Source organism: Tamandua tetradactyla, chromosome 10 (assembly GCF_023851605.1).
Source record: "Tamandua tetradactyla isolate mTamTet1 chromosome 10, mTamTet1.pri, whole genome shotgun sequence".
NCBI classification, from domain to species: Eukaryota; Metazoa; Chordata; class Mammalia; order Pilosa; family Myrmecophagidae; genus Tamandua; species Tamandua tetradactyla.
In genome coordinates, this window is record NC_135336.1 from 97143933 (window position 1) to 97163005 (window position 19073).

General features: G+C 44.3%; 1 protein-coding gene across 1 annotated transcript in view; it reads left to right on the forward strand.

Moving 5' to 3' along the window:
• The first annotated feature begins 5290 nt into the window (after positions 1 to 5290).
• Positions 5291 to 19073, forward strand: part of PCP4 (Purkinje cell protein 4) — a 58457-nt gene continuing 44674 nt past the window's right edge. The window contains exon 1 of the mRNA XM_077118948.1: positions 5291 to 5399. Within this exon, the coding sequence (XP_076975063.1) occupies positions 5391 to 5399 (9 nt within the window). The 5' untranslated portion in view covers positions 5291 to 5390. The remainder of the gene's footprint in view (positions 5400 to 19073) is intronic.

Here is a 19073-nt window from a genome sequence, read left to right on the forward strand (position 1 = left end):
GTATAGAGAATTGTGTTGCATTTCTCCATCTTATACATATAACCAGAGTCACCTTTTGGCTGTGGATAACAGGATGCTCAGTGGTTTGAGAGAGGCCTGGAGACTGGAAGAAGCATTAAAGTTTAAGGCTGCATGAAACAAGGTGGAGGATCAAAGGTAGAAGCTCACTGGGACCACTCGGCAGTGAAGGCAAAAGGAAGGGAGTGGCCATGAAGCCTACTTTCTAAGGAGGGTACCCATTTTATCTGCCTCTGCTGATGTCTTTTGGGTTCACAGATTAAGACAGAACTGAGCCTATATATACATGGTGGGCCCTTCTGGGACCCCTACCATGAAGAAGGTAGAGAAGCAAGGACTGGAAACCCTGGAGGAAATAGATTCTTTTAAAGCCCTTTCAAACCCTGGAAATTGTACTCAAATGAGGCATTTGACATAAAAAGCAGGTGAAAAGCCCTAGGTGATCAATATATAGTGTACCTGATTTTGAAAGATTGTTTGTCCAACTCTGCATCTGTAGAGAGAATCTTAACTTCCAAAAGAATGAAATCATCTATACATATAATATACATATATTTTCACAAATTATAGAGCTGCATCTGTATTTTAATCCAACAAGGCTGTATTTTAATTCCCCAAGGCCTAGTATATGAAGCTGTAGATCTAATGCTCCTGAAGTTCCCTCAAAATTTATTTCCCAGCTCAGTATATTTTGTAGATGTATTTTTGCTTAGGTTGGCAGTTGCAAGACTTCAATATTTCTGTATTACCAGTGGAGGAAATGAGACACTGAGGAATGGAGACTTCTGCAAGGTGGTAAAGAAACTCATTGATTATTCCAAGGCTGCAAGTTCTAACCTTCTGGTTTGTGACTCCATCCGCTATGCAGTATCACCTTTGGCTGATCTGAGGAATGTGGGAGTGTGAAAGCTGTTTAAAGAAGATCAGTACATATAGGAGTAAATAATGACCCTTCAGATCTGAAAAGGAGGTAGAAGAAGGCTAGAGGGAGAGAGGCAGGAGAAGGAGGCCTAGAAAGTTTGCCAGGAGCGCATGTGTGTGTGTCCTGCCACTGCTTCAAGCAGAGCTTCTCGAACCTGGTTGTTTCTTAGAACGACATGGAAAGGTTTTAAAGACCCCACATTTACTGTCCCTATCCCCGGAGATTCTGAGATGAGGTTCAGAGGGTGCCCTGCAATGTGTGGGGCTGATGGCTGGTCTTGTTGGGATACCATTGCTCCAAGAGAATCAATGGATCTGGGAGCTGTGGTTCAAGGTCTCACAGGTCGGGAGATGGTGGAAGGTGAATTCCACAGCCAGCATATCTGTGGAACTTGTCAGCGAGCACGGAATTGTACTGCCTCTTCCTGTGCTGTGTATGAGAGCAAACACTGAATTCCAGGGCAGCTCACCTCTCCCTTTATGTCTTTTGTCAACATTTGTCTCATGATCTCTAAAGCAGACACAACTCTACTACTCATTAGCAGGAGATAGTTGTTTTGCTAAAGATTTTCTGAGGATTTGGGGGACTAGGGTTTTAGTTGCATGCCACTGGCAAAAGTTGATGAAGTTCCCTTTAAGATGCCTCTATTCTTTCCCCATAATTCATCTCCCAGTGTTTGCCATCTTGACCGTCCTCTCCCTTACTGCCCTTAGGACCCCTGGGTGTCCCGAATAATCATCCATTCTAATCAATAAAACCACAGCCCAGCTTTGGGTACCACCAAAACCCTAACCCTAACCCTAACCCTAACCTTAACCCTAACCCTAACCCAGCTCCTGCCCTTGGAAGCTCCAACAACTGTTCACTGTTTGTTTCCCCAAGCCCCAGGCTATTGCAAACCTACATGTGCCTTTGTGTTTTTAGAAAATTTAGCTCCCCTCCAGAGCCCGTGGCTCAGTCAGCAGAGTTCAGGCTGGCTCTCGTGTCCCTTTCACTGTCCTGCAAAACCACATAAGGGGCCCTCTGCCTCATTGCTGGGAGAAATCCTCCACCTGAGGGTGTTGGGTGCTTAAAATGCCCAACAACACTGGCTTCTTGCTGAGAGGGGGTGGCTCTGCTTTTCAGGAATAACAGTTGTCTTCCTTATACCTGTACCTCCTTGTCTCAGTTTCCTGTGACTGCCTTAAGAATCTACCACATGTGAAAGGTTTAAAACAGCAGAAGTGCATTCTCTCACAGTTCTGGAGTCTAGGAATCCTAAATCAAGGTGTTGTCAGGGCCGCAGTCCCTCTGGAGGTTCTAGCGGAGGAGACTCCCTTGCCTCGTCCAGCTTCGGGGGTTTGTTGGCACCCTTGGCATTCCTTGGTTTGTGGGCACCTCCCTCCTCTCTGCCTCTGTCTTTACACAGCCTCCTCCCATGCCCGGCTGCTGTGCGTCCACATTCATCTCTTCGTATAAAGAAACCAGACCTTATTTCCGAATACATTCATGGGATTAGGGGTTAGGACTTGAACATGTCTTCTATGGGGGATGTGATTCACCCACAACATTCCTCATGCAGGTGAAAGCACCCACTGCCCTGCCGCTATCTGGTACTTCATCAGGTAACATGGCGATCCCCAGTTCCTGAACAGAACCCTCCCTTCTCCTTGCTACCCCTTCCAACCACCTGGAGCATCGTAAAGCACCTGCCTGGGCCTCAGCACATGGGAACGATCGGAAGATGGAGTGAGTGGATAAGGAGGGGCTACTGGTGTGTCCCACAGGCAGGTCTTTATTAACTTGCAAATAATTCTGAGCGGGCCAGGATTTTCAGAGTAAATGTAGTTCATTTCTGTTCGCTCTGTGAAATATGAGTTATTACAATGAATGTATCACTCTCCTCAATGCAAAGGGCTTTTCTACAGACACAATCTGTATGTAGAGTGGCTTTAAATTAAGAAGATTGATTTTCACAAGCCACAGAAGAAACCCAATCCTGTTGCTTCATGTTTGAGCTCGTGTGTGTTTGTGGGGTGCAACTGAGGCTTGCCCCTGCCCTCTCCCCCCGGGGCGCCTGGTACTGACCTGTGCACTGCCCCTGCATGTCGGGCACATGCAACCTTTCCCTTGGTGTCCTGAGTTGGGGCTGAAGAGACGGTTGTAACGGGGGGGTGGGTGGGGGTGGGTACTGAGGCTGTAGGCATGCAAATCCAGGATGCAAGTCCAGGAATGGGTGCCGAGCTAGGGAGAAAGGCATGACCTGGCGCCGGGAGGTGGTGGCCCTTATCTGCACATGGCATGGAGGGTCATTGTGGCAGGAGCTGTGTATAGCTTGGCGAAAGGAAGGTGGCAGGGCACAGGCGACTCTTCCTGCCAGACCCGTTTGTCCCCACTCGTAGACTGGGAAGCAGGATGCAGATGTTCCCTGAGTCCCCTCTTCCGGGCACCCCCCACAAGTTCACAGCCAGGCTTTTCTGAACAGCAGCTCCTGCTCATTGCTGCGAGGAAGCGAACCAGCATCCCCAGTGATACAACCTGGGGGTGAGTTTTGAAGTTTTGGGGACAGTGCTTACACGGCTAATTGTATTCATCTGCCCTGGTTGCATCTTGGAATGTGACTCCTGGCGAGAAAGCTCTTTACAGAGCCATTTTCTCAAGCTGTTCTTTGCCAGCCAGCACCTTAGGCACTTCCTTTCTTTCCTTTTACTGCCCTTTTAATCTTCCTAAATTCTCCAAGGAACTGGGGAGTTGCCATGAGGGCAAGGTCTAGGCTGAAACAGCCCGGGCAGCCAGGGCACAGGGTTGAAGAGGGACTCACTCCGAGGTTTGTGCAAGCTCAGGGTCAGCATTTCATTGGCCCAACAGTGAGCGCTGCCTTCAGGTCAGCCCCAGCCCTGGGGTCACTTCTTCCCACCTTCTCCACCAAACCTAGAGACGTGGCTTCATTGGACATAATCAGTCAAGTTTCAAAGTGAGATTGCTCAAATTTTCACAGTCCCCACTAGGGACTTTCCATCTCAGGGGAGCTCCTTAGACTGCCCAGAAGAGGTATCACAGCAGGTCATTCCCTGGCAATGAGGACACAAAACATACAACAGGGGAGGGAGAACTGGCCAGAATTGTTGGGGTGGAGAGCTGGAGGTGGCCACTGAGAGAAGGATAGCCCAGAGGTGTCACACCCCTGGAGTGTGAAGGGATTGAGGGAGGAGGCTGGGCTGCAGCCGAGAGGCCATTTGGGTCATGGTGGGGAAGGAAGTGGAGAGGGGACAATCAGAGTGGGTGCCCTGGGAAGCACTGCTCACTGAGTCACAGTGTGTGTGGGGAGAGAGTGAGGCCCTGGGAGGAGGGGCAGGGCCGTATCTGAGGATTGTGACCACTGTCCCTGGTTTCTCACTGATTTATCCATGTGAGAAGTGTGACAGCCATCACTTGAGTATGCTGAGATATCCATCAGTCCTTGGCATCCCAGGACTTTCGGCTTATTTGCCATGACTTGAGCTCTCTGTCATCATGGCAAGGCTTCTGCCTGAACTGGGGATGGGGAGTTCAGTGGAAGCTGTCAGTGGCAGGAGGGAGCCCAACCAGCCAGGGGCCAAGGCAGCACATACCAGGAGTCCACACAGTCGCCTCAGCTCTGCAGGCCACCTCCCTTGCAGAAGTCAAGGGTCCACTGCACCTTTGCAGATTCTCCAAGTCCCACAAGCTCAGGACTGAGCAGTAGGAGGGGCTGATCCAGCCTTCGGCCAAGGTCAGGATGGGGTAAGGGATCCCTCCCTTCAAGCCGCGCTGCTACAGTCTCCTCTTCCCACCCTGCGGCTGGCAATGGTGAGAATCCAGATTCACGGCCCTGACACCAACCACTTGTTCCCTTCCAGGGGAGAGGACAAAGTTCTCAGAGGACAGCAAGCTGACCGGTTTGGGGTGGGGAAAGAGGGAGAGAAAAATATGAGATGCCAAAGGCTGAGATGGGTGTTACAAAGGCTAGGGGAGCTGCGTGTTCTGAGAAAGCATGGAGGGTGGCGAGATATGACGCACTGATGTTTTTGGAACGCCTCATCCTTAGAAAAACAGACCTTCCTTCTGGTGGACATTTCAGAGGCTCCGTCCAGGTGCAAAATTTGTGCACCTGTTTAATTGAAGAGAACTGTTACCCTGGTGACAATCTCTGGACCTCTACATACTTCATTTTTTCTTTCTTTTTTTTGACTCTAGCATTTCCTCTTTTCCCTGTCAGCATATGGAGCTGGGACCAGCAGGTCTTTTCCCTGGGTTCCACTAGGTGGCCCTTTGCACTCTCAGATGCACGCTAGGCATTCAGACAGGTGAATGCATCTCATTGGCTCACAGAAGGTATGATGCCACCGGGCAGCCCTTTTTAAGAGAAAAGCCAGGACTGGGAAACAGCAACCCTTGAACAGTCCCCTGTGCTGAGCAGTAGAGAGCCGGGAACTGTCGTTTTAACGCCAACATGAGTGAGGTGAGTAATGCTTCAGCCTGAAGAGGGAAACTTGTCAGGGGGGCAGGGAGAGGGGACCAGGGAGGCACTGATGTCTAAGAAAACGTGGGGGGTTTAGGAGCGATGGTGAAGAACAAATCAATCCTGTACTTGTTTGCTTTGAGGAGCCGTGCTATTCACATCTTGGTTTGTAAGAGCAGCTGCAAAATTGATTAAGTTATCAACTTTGGGTTAGCCTGAAGGACAAAGGGATTCATTGTTTGCTTCTGATTTAATTGTGACTTTAGAAAGTACTTTGGGTTTTGGACCTCAGAGGAGAAGCCAGTTGTTTTGCTCTTTCCTGGATATTTGGGCTAGTATCCGGTCGAATGACATGGGGTGGGCACCTGCAGCCATCTGGGGAAAGTAAGCCTTGGGGGAGAGGCGGGGAAAGCATGAGCCGAGGAGCGGCATTTCCGTGCTCGGCGGTGGAGAAGCATTGCCTGTACACGCTCCCTCTGCAGTTGATCAGACAGAGCCCCTGGGAGAGAAATGCTAATTGTGTGAACCCCAGAAAATCCCTGTAGCTAGCAGATGAGAGAAGGCAATGGCAGAAAAGAAGATAGAGTTTTGAACTGAAAGTCATTTATCTGAATATGTTTATTCAGAATCTGTTTCGTCCTGGAAAACAGAGAGCTGATTTTATTTTCCCAAAGCACATATTCTCTTTCTTTTTTTATGTGGCAGATTTTATGTTGTAAAACACTACCCTTCAACTCAACTATCCCCGAGCCAAGTCCATTTTCATTTCCTCTTGGTTGGCACTTAAATAATTACTTTTACAAATCCCTGTCTCTCTGACAGATGGGTGATCCTTTTTTAGCAGTTTTGAGTAAAATTAACAACTTCAGAAATCAAATTTCTTCTCCCTGCTTCCATCTCACTGATGGGTGACTTTGGATGAAAACATGACAGGAAGAGGGAGCAGGCACAGTGTGGTGAAATTTAGGCAAAGGGTTTGGTATGGCCAAGGACTTAAGCGGGGAAGAGGGTGGTCGTGGGGTGGAGACAGCAATGAGAGCGGTAAGCGCTACAGCTGCTACCATTTGCCAAAGGGCCTCAGGGCTCAGCATATGATGAAGTGCTCTGTACACATTCCCTTATTTGAGCCTTGCAACAATCCCACAAGGCAGAGGATGTTAGTCCCAGTGACAGCTGAGAAAACCAAGGCACAGAGAACGTACTCACGAGTTCAAGGTCGCCAGTTAGGGCACGGCACAGCCAGGACCCGTTCTGAGATGCTGGGCAGTTGCCTGCCAGGCGAACCTGTGTCCAAATGCACATGGCACTCGCCAAACCGCTGGGTGCCCAAGAGGGAGGCAGGAGGAGGATGGGAGGCTAGGAAAAGGAAGTTGGCGTTCTGAAATAGAAATAGGGCAGTGAGGACAAGGCTTCCTTTTCCTCAATACTTTGTTGAAAGGGTTTCTACTGGACCCAACAGAGAGTTCAGAAGCTTCTTTATTTGTGTCTGCTCACCTGGCTTGCAACAAGAAGGCATAGCTGTGTGGAGTGGTGATTCTTATATACTATAGAAGATAGAAACCAACAGAGCACCTGACAGTCCCCTCTTTTTCGTCAAGTTAGCTTCCTGGAGACTCTTCATAGGGCAATGACCTGCCTTCTTGACTCAGCCCCTGTCTCTGCGCAGGTTCCCACCTACTCAGTATTTATACTCCAGAGCTTTCCAGTGCCCCAGCTTGGCTGTGTTCATTTACCCGTGTGCATTTCAGAGGAGAGAGAGCTTTTCCCAGAGCGCACCCCATTATTAGGGTCACAACCTCGTTTCTGTTGAGCGTGTAATTAGGGCAGCTCTGCAGTAGCTCCCTCCACCCCATCCCCCAGCATTTTATCAACATCTTGGCAGCTATTACAAAAACTCTCTCAGTCCCTCTCCTGCTGATGAAATTCCATCACGAAGCTCCTTTGCTGAACAAATCCCTTGCAGCCTTCTCCTCTTTCCGACCCTGTCAAAGAACTTGTAGCACCGCCCACCCACCCACCCCCACTCCCGTCCTCCCAGGAAACCTACAGGACAGCTTTGAGACCAAGCTGGCTGATTCTCAAGTGCCTGGGGGTGGGGTGGAGGTGATGGCACTCCTTGGAGAGCAGGAATTTGTCCCTTGGCTAAAACTTAAATCTGCTTAAAACCTTTAATAAAGTTGAACAGAAGCTCCTTTCTGGGTAGCGACCTGGATCCCTGCCCACCCCCCACCCCCATATGCAAACACCCCCTCCAATGTGGTCTTTCATTGACAAGGCTCCTAGCTTTAATAAACTTCTAGGGCAGGGAGTTCAAATGATCATTTGCTCACTCGTGGGACTCATTATGGCAGAGTGGTTTGTGTCTGACTTTGCTTTGACTTCAGGATTTATTTGGGTCTGTGGGCATATCACTTCTCTGTTAGTCAGGGCTTAATTTCTGCTGAAGAAATTGTAGAGCTCACTCGCTGTTCCCTGGGGCCCTCGGTGTATGAGCTGGGCTGTTTGGAGAGCTCCAAAGGCCTGAGTGCTTGCTGGGGTCCAGATCTTACAGAGAAGGCAGCTCAGCAAAGTGAGCCTGAGAGCTGGCTTTAAGCTGGATGACTTTACAGCATCTAAATCTCCTGCAACAATGTATATTTGGGGCGGGGGAGAATGACACATGATTGAAAAGAACAGCTCAAGTGTAGCGAGCAAAGTCAAGTCCAAATTTAGGGCAACCTGAGAGAGTGGAGGTGGCGTGAGTGGGCGTCTCATTTACAAAGAATGTCAGGTGTTCCTGGAGCAATTTATGAGATGAAATTGGAAGAGAATTTAGCAGGGATCAAAGTTCAGGCTCAAGTATATCAGCTGGATCAGAAATCCCAACCCTCAAGGCCCATGTTTACAAAGTGCGTTATCTTCTCTCCCTGTTGCTGTCTCCATGCTCTAGAAGAAGAAAAGGACGTTCTCTGTTTCACAGTCTAATAAGGTCTTGGAATAAAAGCATCCCATGAAGATGACAACCAATCCCATGTCCTTATTTAGGTGTCTGTTGTTAAGATGCTTTGCAAAGGAACTTATTTAGAAGAGCCAAGGGCAAGCTTTTACTGCATAAAGGTAAACATTTGGAGAGTTGTTTTTAAAATGACACACACCATTCCCTGTTGGGATAGGGTGGGGGAAGTTCCTGGTTCCGTAATATGTCTGTTGACAGCTATGAACTAGACTTCAGATCCGTTTGGAAAAGCACCCTCCTAACATATCATCATGGCTCATCTCTCCTGGGCTGAGATGGGGACTTTGTCTCCGTGTCTGGGTCACAGGCCTCCCTCCCGTCCACATCTCTGCCACAAAAAAAACCCCATATCTGTCTGGTTGAAACAACAATGAGGGCATCCATAGATCAATCTGCCTGTCCTTGGCACAGAATTAAAATCTACTGCTCTACAGGGAAGAAAGCAGTGACTGGGATTGTTCTGGATAGAGATTTACAAGACCAAGATATGAACACTTAAATCTTGGGGTGGGGGCATAGAAAGGACTTAAAGCTTTTCCCCCGTCTCCTCTTCCTCCTCTTCTCCTTCCTCCTTTCTTTTCTTCTCTTTTGTCAAAAGCATCTGTGATTAAAAAAACATCACGCCACCCTTGTTTGGGGCATACCTAACCATCACACTAGCCCATTGGTGAGACAAAAAGTAAAATGAGACAGATCTAAAATGAGAATTATTATGGTTTTGGGCTTCTTATGACAGAATAGTGAACTGAAACTGTGCTAATAGGTGGGTGATTAGGTTTACAAGGGACTGTGTATTTTAGACCAGTAGTTAAGCCATCCTCAGAAGGAGGTGACTGCATAAAATGTGGATTTTGATGCTGACCCCAGAAGCCAGCAACAGAACGTCAAATACCAATTCACTGTTGCATATAATTTTAACTCATTTGGGTGCACACCTGCAGCCAAGGCACCAAAAGATGCAGCAAGACCCTTATGGCTTTGGTGGGCCCCACAGTGATGGGATCCACATTTTATGCAGTCACCTCCTTCTGAGGATGGCTTAACTACTGGTCTAAAATACACAGTCCCTTGAGTATTTTCCTTCTTTTCGAGCATTCTCCTCCTCCAGACTCCTTCACTTTGCTTTCCACCCCAACCCACACGTCCTCTTTTCTACCTGTTGAGACTTGTGGTCGGGATAAGTTTGGAGAGAAAAAATTCTGCCTTCTGACCCTTACTCCCTGTTGGAGTCCTTTATTTGCCATTTAAGTCCTTTTAAGTTGGAAGTGTCATATATGCAAAATGATGCTTTCACGGTAGGAAAAGAGAATGAGAAAAAGCGGGAAGAGTCTCAATAGAAAGAGCTCTTGACATTTGGGGAAATGTCAAGGAAAATATGAGAGCTGAGAGAAGGACGTGAAATTCTAACATCCCATGTCTTGGGGTTGGCCCCGCTGAGACACGCTCACTTCAGAGAAGTTCTGTGAAATTCAAAGAAAAGGGATGGCAGCCAGAAAGGCAGCGCCTGTGCCTGCCTTGAAAGACTGTTTGCCGTATTGAAATAGAAAATCGATTTGACTGTGGTAACAGAGAAGAAGAAAGATTCTTAGCAGATCTTTTACTAAGATGGTTCCTAGTACCGAATCAGCCAGCAAAGTTTTAAATTCTGACATATTGTTGAAGGTAAAATACATCCGGCATATGGAAAACAAATGGTCGTATTTAAACATCTTTAAATTAATTGATATTCGAACTGAAAATATAGGACAATTCATATGCAGAAAGGGATAGGTTCAAATTTGTTCATCTGGAAAGTTAGAGATCGTATTTTGTTCCTGAAAATACTGGAGCCTGGCAGGGTCTCCAGTTTCGTCTTATCCCCAGGTGTCAACTACTCAGCATTCTTCCTATCTTCGGAACGAAATGAGGTATAAATAATGAACGGATGAACATTCTCCGTTTGTTTTGGTGCAGGTGCCATTTGGGTGTATATATGAGAATGTTCTCTTAGCTTTGGGCCACAAACAAAACAACTTTCCATCCCCACTGGGGGTCCGGTCGCATACATTCCACCCGCATTTCTGGGCTGCTTTACATGAACAATTCAGCATAAGTTACGCGCTCCAGGCGTCAATCTGCTTGAATATTGTTTGTGCCTTGCAAATAACTCTAAATTTATGCTTCAATGTTTCACTGAATTCCTTCCATTCCGTTTCTGAAAGGAAATGTTGGGCTGTATTTATAACATTGCCAGTGGAAAAATCAGTCACCCATCAAATGCAAAATTTTGTATTTTACTTTTAAATTGGCACCTTACGAATAAAAGGAAGACAAATTAGAATCATAAAGTAAGAAGATAATTATCCACTAATTGTAGACTGCCCTGCAGGACTTTTAAAGGAAAGGCAGCAAAGTGTGAATAGGCCAAACCATTCAAATGAGGTAATATTCATATTATGACGGAAACAGAATGGAGATGCCTCAGTGGAGATGGGGGGGGGGGGTGTCTCCTTCTCTGCAAGCTGTGAGCCCACCGATTTAGGACGGTCTTAGCCCTCGACAAGACTAAAATGTCTCAAGTCGTATGTATAGCAATCCTCTGCCCAGGTGTCTGGAGACATGCCTTTTGAATGCACGTTTCAAAATTCTCGTTCATGACTTTTTCAATATCTGATTTTGGACCTTGGCTGGCTTTGAGATTCTCCTTTTCCTAGTTTTACAAATCCAAGGCGGTTTGGAGCAGCACAAAAGAAATGGTCATTTGGTCTGCCTAGCAGCACGTCTGCGGCCTGGCCAAGGTTCTAATGAAGTGATAACTTATTTTAATTTTGTAACAACCACTGAAAAGAGGGTTCCAGAGGTTGACAATATTCATCAATATTTGTCTTAAGTATAACAAAGAGAATAAAATATATTCTCTTTATTTCTCAAGACTATTTTTTTTGTTTCTGTATGCTTTTCTGTCTGTCAAGTGGCAAAGTTGCAATATTAAAAAACTACCTAAGAAGTTACATCTGTTTTAAAAAGTAAGATTCTTGGTATACAGTTTCCTTAATAGGCAAAATCTACTTTTTAATTAAGCGATGTTAGAAAAATATCATTTTTGGGGCGGGCCACGGTGGCTCAGCAGGCAGATTTCTCACCTGCCATGCCGGAGACCTGGGTTCAATTCCCGGTGCCCGCCCATGCTAAAATAAAGAAAAAGTAAAATATCATTTTCCCTCTTGGAGCCTAACAAAATGGCTAGTTGAATCTTGGTATTTCTTTTTCCAATTGTACATTCCCCCCTGCCCCACTTTTTTTTTAAAAAACTTTTTTTATTGCATAGTTTAACATATATACAAAGCAAAGAAATGAAAAAGGAATAGTTTTCAAAGCACTCTTCAACAAGTAGTTAACAGGACAGATCCCAGAGTTTGTCATGGGCTACCATACGATCCTCTCAGATTTTTCCTTCTGGCTGCTCCAGCATATAGGAGGCTACAGGGTTTAAATATCTTTTTCATTATCACAATTGACTTTTTGTCTTTTTTTGTGAAAAATAACATATATACAAAAAAGGTATAAATTTCAAAGCACAGCACCACAATTAGTTGTAGAACATGTTTCAGAGTTTGACATGGGTTACAATTTCATAATTTTAGGTTTTTACTTCTAACTGCTCTGAAATACTGGAGACTAAAAGAGATAGCAGTTTACTGATTTAGCATTATTCATCTGTTAAATCCTATCTTCTCTGTATAACTCTACCATCACCTTTGATCATTCCATCCCTCTCTTTAGGGTGTTTGGGCTATGGCCAGCCTAAATTTTCCATACTGAAAGTGTTTGTCACTAATACGGGGTAGGGAGATGGAACTAGCTGATGTTCTGGGGAGGCTGGGCCCTCTAGGTTTCAGGACTTATCTGGACTAAGGGCCCATCTGGAGGTTGTAGGTTTCTGGCAAGTAATTCCCTTGTGAAATCTTATATATTGCCTTAGATGTTCTTTAGAATTGGCTGTAATGGTCCTGGTTGGTGGTTTGGCAGGTTATGATAGGTAGCAAGGTCTAACTGCAGCTTGCATAAGAACATCCTCCAGAGTAGCCTCTCGACTCTATTTGAACTCTCTCTGCCACTGATACTTTATTCATTACACTTCTTTTCCCTCTTTTAGTCAGGATGGAATTGTTGATCCCATGGTGCCAGGTCTGGATTCATCCTTGCCCCCGACTCTTTTTGATGTGCAAAAAATCCCTGACATCCACAGAGTGGTCCAAATCGGTGCCTGTGTGAGGATGCATTAGTGCTCCTTCAGTGCTGGTTCTTCATCTCTGAGGGGCGAGTGCTCATCAGTAATCTCTAGCCGTGTCGTAAACCTGCACACACCAAAACGGCCAAGGCTGCTCAACCCACCTTTAGAAATTGAGTATTTCAATTCATGCATTTCAAGGAGTTTTAGATGCACACAGTAACAAGCAAAATTTCAAGCCATTATGCTTCAGCATCCTCTTTTGCACAGTTACAGGTGATACAACATGATTTGATCCTTTTGCCTAATAAAGCCATCGCTCTCCTTCCCACCCCTCTACTTTTCTTCAGTTAGCTGTTACAATGAGGTATTCTAACAATAACCACCCGATTCAACATGTTATCAGTCTGGGAACTCTCTCATCAATCTGCCCATAGATCCATGGCACAAAGGAAATAGAACCTATAATGACGGTAAGTTTTCATTCTCTAGGATTGGGGTCTCCAAAATTTTTTTTTAGGGGGAATTTATTTCTTAAATATTCCAACAGCTATCATTTAAGTAGGTTTTTTTTTTTTTAATAACACACATACACCTTTTGTTCCTCATGCTTCCTGCTTCCAAAATAGGTATTGTTAAAGTTAGCAAGCTCTGAATATGTTTCCACGTTTTATGCTTCTCACCAGTCAACATTTTTTTTATAGTACATCTTATCAGGAAAATAATGTTGAACATGTGTGCTCAGTAAACTTTAATTTATTGTACAATTATGTATATGCAATCGTGTACTATTATGCTACGTATAGTACTAAAACATGCAAAAAAATAAAAATGAACAAGAATGAGGGAATAAGTGCATAAAACACACTTACATATATCTTGCTAATCATAATGATTTTATTAACCCTAGACCAAATGTCAAGGTACAATATATACTTAGGAAAAAATTAATTTTTAACGGGAGGACATGAGAACGTATAATTCAAATAGCCTTCATGGTAATGGCATCTCATTTTGAGACTAATTTGATGGCTGTGGTTTTTAAGCTCGAATTGGTGCTATAAAGATGTTCTTAGAGTAGAAGAGCTAGTTAGTGCTTCCATTTTCTCCTTGTTGCTTGTATTGGAAGTATTATTATTATTTTCAACCTGTGATTTTATGCAGGAATCTTTAAAGCCACTTCCCTACTGTGGGAAGATTAGTTAAAGGTGATTGTATAATCTATAAATCCTATTAATGGACATAATGGACCGCAGTGCAGCACCCGGTGATATTTTGAGAGTGAGGCAATCCCAATTGTGGAACTCCCACACTTCCCTACCCATGCAGTGACGCTACTAGGATTGATCCATGTTAGCTACGAAGGAAACCTACTTTCCTTCTTATCGATCTTAGATTCTAAATAGATATAAATAGAAATTCTAAACTTTGCTTCATCATGTATGTGGTTGTGACATTAAGTACCTTACAACCTCAGAGGTGCCATTCACACTGCAGTTCGTGTGGACAGTGCCCCCTGGAGTTGTGCTGAGCACAATCTGGACTGCTGAACATGGAGGCTCTAGGGCACATTCAATCTGCCTGAAGGCCATTCACCTCAAGAAAGATCGTCATTTCTTAGAATTGAAGGAATTGAAGGAGGCCATAGTTGTCATTTAATTCAAGTAGGGGACTGAGTTGCCCAAGGATGAATCTTGTCCCAAATCACAGCAATTCTTAGGACTTCACTTATACATTTCTCTCTTATTAAAGTTCTCAATTTCTGTTACATTTGGATATAACCCAATTTTTTTTATACCTGTCTCAATTCTATATAGGTCTTCGCCAAGAAATATATAAAAACTAATATCTTTCTGGATATTTTTATTGAGGGGAAAAAAAACAGCTATAGGAATCTTGGTAAAGCCATTCTTTCCTTCACCTGGTCTTGTAGGGATCTGAGTTTCCACTCTGCCATGCCACATCCTCCCATCCAATCACACATGGAAAAAGATAGTTGGGTCTAAATGTCAGCACTCTCACTCCTGTGAAAAATTTCATTAAGACCTTAGTTGATGATGTTTTCTTCAGCCCTACCCAGTAGAGGACCTTGAGTTCGTGTAAATGGGTTAACACCAATCACCTTCATTCCTTGTCTTCCCCCCATGGTTCCGTTAGAACAAGAAGAAGGTATCTGAAACTAAAAATATAAAACCGTTAGGAAAAGCTTCCCCAGAGAATGGTGACCTTTCTAGGATCAAAACTATTGGATGCAACAATTTTTCTGCCTATTAGATTATGGAATTCTGGAGGACTGACTGTTCACCTTTTCAATTCCCCAGCCCATAACACTCAGCCCACATTCTTGAAACAATACTATGAGCTGAACGTTGTGCTGGGAAAATGACTAAGACGTGGTCCCTGCCCTGCACAGAGCTGATAGGGTAGTTGAAGAGATAGAATCACATAAAATTAACCATCCTACAGGATCTGTTCTATGTATAAACCAAGTGCTAGGGAAACATTGGTTACTTTTTCACTGCATAGGGCTGGGAAGGAAGAAAGAAATGTTCAGGAAAGCATTCCCAATGGAGTTGACGCTATAAAAGTAGGAGCTCAGAACATTTTGATCAAAGAAAGCACCACCTTGGCCATTGGTTAATCTTAGAAGTCATTGAATTTTAGAACTGCATGAGGATTTAGCAATATTCAAGCTCAATGAATGGATAAATATTTATTACGAGAATTTCTAATGCTTGCCAAGTGATAAAAATCGCTTTTAAAATGTTGGGCATTTTTCCATCTTTATCAATGAATATTCGAGTTTTGTTGACATATCTTGGGTAAAAAGTGTTAAATGGGAAAAATCTCTTCAGTACATAGGAAATAGAGTACATAAGTGTAGCCAGCAATATATTTTTTTAATTGCAAACATTATTTCATTTTAAAGTTACCCATTCTAGTTGGGAGAAATTTTTCAATGAATTTAGATATGACTGCACTCTACCTACTGTTTGTCCATGAAGGAATATCATCCTACTCTTTCTAACTTATCGCCCCTGGTGGCTTCTTAACTATTATTATTATTTTTCTCTTTTTGGAGTTTGTTCAAGGAATGGGCTCATCCTTATATTTATAGCTCTGTTCTCACATATACATAAGTTCTGTCAAAATATCTAGATAATACAGTGCCACATCTCAAATATTATTTCTGGCAATGTTCTTCCTTCAGAAATGTGGGCTATTTTATGTCTTCTTGAAGATTACTTCCTAAAATAGACACAGCAATTTGCCAAGCACCTGCACCAAAAACCTCCTTCAGGATTATTTTTTTCATCTGGGTTTTAATCTTTCATGTCTTCAAAGCAGATCCATGTCATTTTTTGGGCAATTTTTAAATGAATTTCCATGTCGTCATTTTTTGCTGAGAATCAGATTTGGCTGAAATTCAGGTGAGAGCTCCTCCACAGTTAAAATTCAGATGAGGATTTTGAATTTTCATATAACAGAAATATAAATGCAGCATAAAGTAACTGTAGAGCTACCGGCCTTGGGCTCAGGGGACCCTCTGTGACTCCTGTGTCCCTTCAGTGTTATCATAAGGAAGCGAGACATCGACAGAAGAGCCGAGCAGGTCTCTATCAACAATGATGCAATGTAGTTTTGTCAACAGTCCCTCTAACCTCCTCGGCAGTAAATTTCTTTTGGGATGGTGCAGCTCAGACAGAGTTGGGAAGCCTGAGCTAGTCCACAAGAGGGGGAGGGTGGGGGAGCTGAGTTGCAGGATTTACAGTACTGAGCGACAAATGAAAATATGGGCCCCGTTGCAAAAACAAAGTATTAAGATTTCCAGGACAGTGGCAGCAGGGCATTAAAGCAAGCAGAGGCTGCGGGAGTGGGCAGGAAAAGGGCTGCAGTTACAGATCACTGTGATACTATATCCAGTCTCACTTGGTCCCAAGTGAGATTGAGGGGCTACTTGATTACTTTTTAGTGAAAAAATACAAAAAAAAAAAAAAAAAAAAAAAGACATAACATAATTCCATTATTCCTTTGTGATGTTTGGAGCCTTTTAAATTTGCTTTCCCCTGTCTTAGTGAATGTCTTCATGATGGCACCAGCCTGACCCTAGAGTTCAGTGACATAAGGGTCTTTTTTCCAAATCAGATGGAACTTTCTGAAGAACCCAGAGGAAGTCCACTGAATGGCATATTTTGACAAGAAATCTGGGTGATGCCTGCTTACCCTGCAGGGCTGTTTTGAGGATGAAGTAAGAAATTTGAATCATAATACGTGGAAAATATATTTCTTAAAGGCCATATAAATGCTAACCTTTAACCCCCAAGTGGAAACTTCCCTGAATTTCAATTCCAAGCATCTTATTGAATATTGGCTGCTTATTCAGATGAAAGCTTTGTGTGACCAGCTTTGTCCTGGGACTTTTCCCACTGTAAAATCTTTTTGCCCTCACCTTCTCTCCATGATGTGAAGTGTCCCAGAAGCTGCGGAAGGCAGATTTATTAGGCTTGCTCAATTAAAGAGACATTTTTACACGCTGAGTTTGGGAAATAAAGAAGTTTATCTCAATAATAGCCAGAATCAATATGCCCGGATATGAAGCAATTTTGTGATATGAGCTTGAACCATTCATCACAGAACCGTTCCTGGAAGACGACTTTTAGCTAAATTACAACTGGGTTTGTTTTCTGGCAAATTAAGTTGTTTTGGCTCTCAAAGGGATTGGAAAATGAAATATGGGGCAAATTTCTGCTATGAAGGAGACGCAACACTTAGCCTGAGCTGCTCGGTGGCGGGGGTCGGGTGGGGTGGCTTATTTCTCGTGGGGAGATTACTAGAATTTTCACCTCCCCAGGGAGTAGCCCCTTTTAACCTGTCAACTGATCTGGGTCTCAATTCACTTCTAAGCGGTGACAGCTGATCTAGGATAAAATATTCCCCCTTTCTTCCAAAAGTATACAACCTCAGACCTACCATTTTCTGAAGCTATTTTCAGTTTCATTGAGTGGGGGAGAAAAAAAAACAAACAACTCAGCTGTTTCTTTATTACCAAAAAAGAAAATTTCTTGCTTCTGAAGCCCCAGGACACCCCCTCTCGGAGAAGCACATTTAGCAGCACGTGATGCCCAAATGCACATCTGTACTTTGTCACAAAGAAGTCACTGCAGAAGGAAACGGCTTCCGCCTGCCAAGGAGTGGTAAGCGGGTGAGAGACTGTAAAGCTAGTTACAACACATAAATAAAGCAGGAAAAATAAAGCAGGACGCCGGATAGAGTGAATTACAGAGTGAAAGCTGTGTTCCTGACCCCAGGGCCCCGTTTTCACTGGTGCTTCGAGCGTTTGTCTGCAGAGTGCCTGCAGAGCGGTGCCTGCACTCCGTGACAGGAGGCCAGGTTTCCTGACCATCTTGTAAAATGCATCCATCCCATGTTCTTTCTGAAATCCTCCAAGCATTTTTTTTTTTTTTTGACACCGTGAATTCCTACCAGAAGGAGTCAGGAAGCTTGATCTCCATTTTGCATCCAGAAGGACTGTGGGGTAGAATGTCTGCACTTTCACTGGCAAGGAAAGTTGGCAAAGTCAGGTTTTCCATCTTCCAGCTAATGTTTTCTCCTCTAGGCAACAGGCTTTTCCTATCCAGAGACGAGATTATGTGTAAAAGTCCAGACTCTGAAGCCAGACTATCCAGGTTCAAGTTCCATCCCCTTCACTTAGCAGCTGTTCGTCCTTGGGCAAGTTACTTAACCTCTCTGTTGCATATCCATTTTTAATTCTATCAGATTCGGATAATGGTAGTGTCCACCTCATAGGGTTGTTGCTACATAAGAGTCAGCTATTGCTATTGTTGTTGAGATGATAGTTGCTTGCATTTACAGTCTTGTGTTTTGGTGCAAAGACAGGAAAATTTCTTTGCTAAAACTTGGGGGCACTGTCTATTCACACTTCGGGGTTTTCTTGGGTAACCATGGATTTGGCTCCTGTCCTTTCTTCTCTCACACATCTCTTTGCTCACCTAATTCAGAAGCAAGTTGAGTGCAGCACATCATGACTAGCTCAACCACAATGGAGGAAGATGGCGGGTGGGCCATGGTGAGGGACCATTGGGCACCCAAGACAATGGCTGCTTAGGGATTGGCAGGGCCAGATTCTCCCAGCTCTGGTGGCTTTTCCATTCTTTGGAGCTTGGCCGTCTTTGGCTCTCATTTGATTACAGCCGGCAGGGGGTCTTACTAGTCAGGTTGAGATGGGAATGGAGGAATGAATGCAGGTGGTACTGCTGGAAGCAAAGAAGAGAGGCTTCTTTCTCTGAGGCTGGTCCCTGTAAACTGAGGAGACTGCATGTGATCTTCAGACCTCACATTTGCTTCTCCAGGCTTTGAAATATGAAAGTTCCTTAAACATCCCATCCTTCGAGGAGGGACAGGTGGGCTCAGTGTTTTCACAATGAATATGTTACAGGCTTTTGTTAAT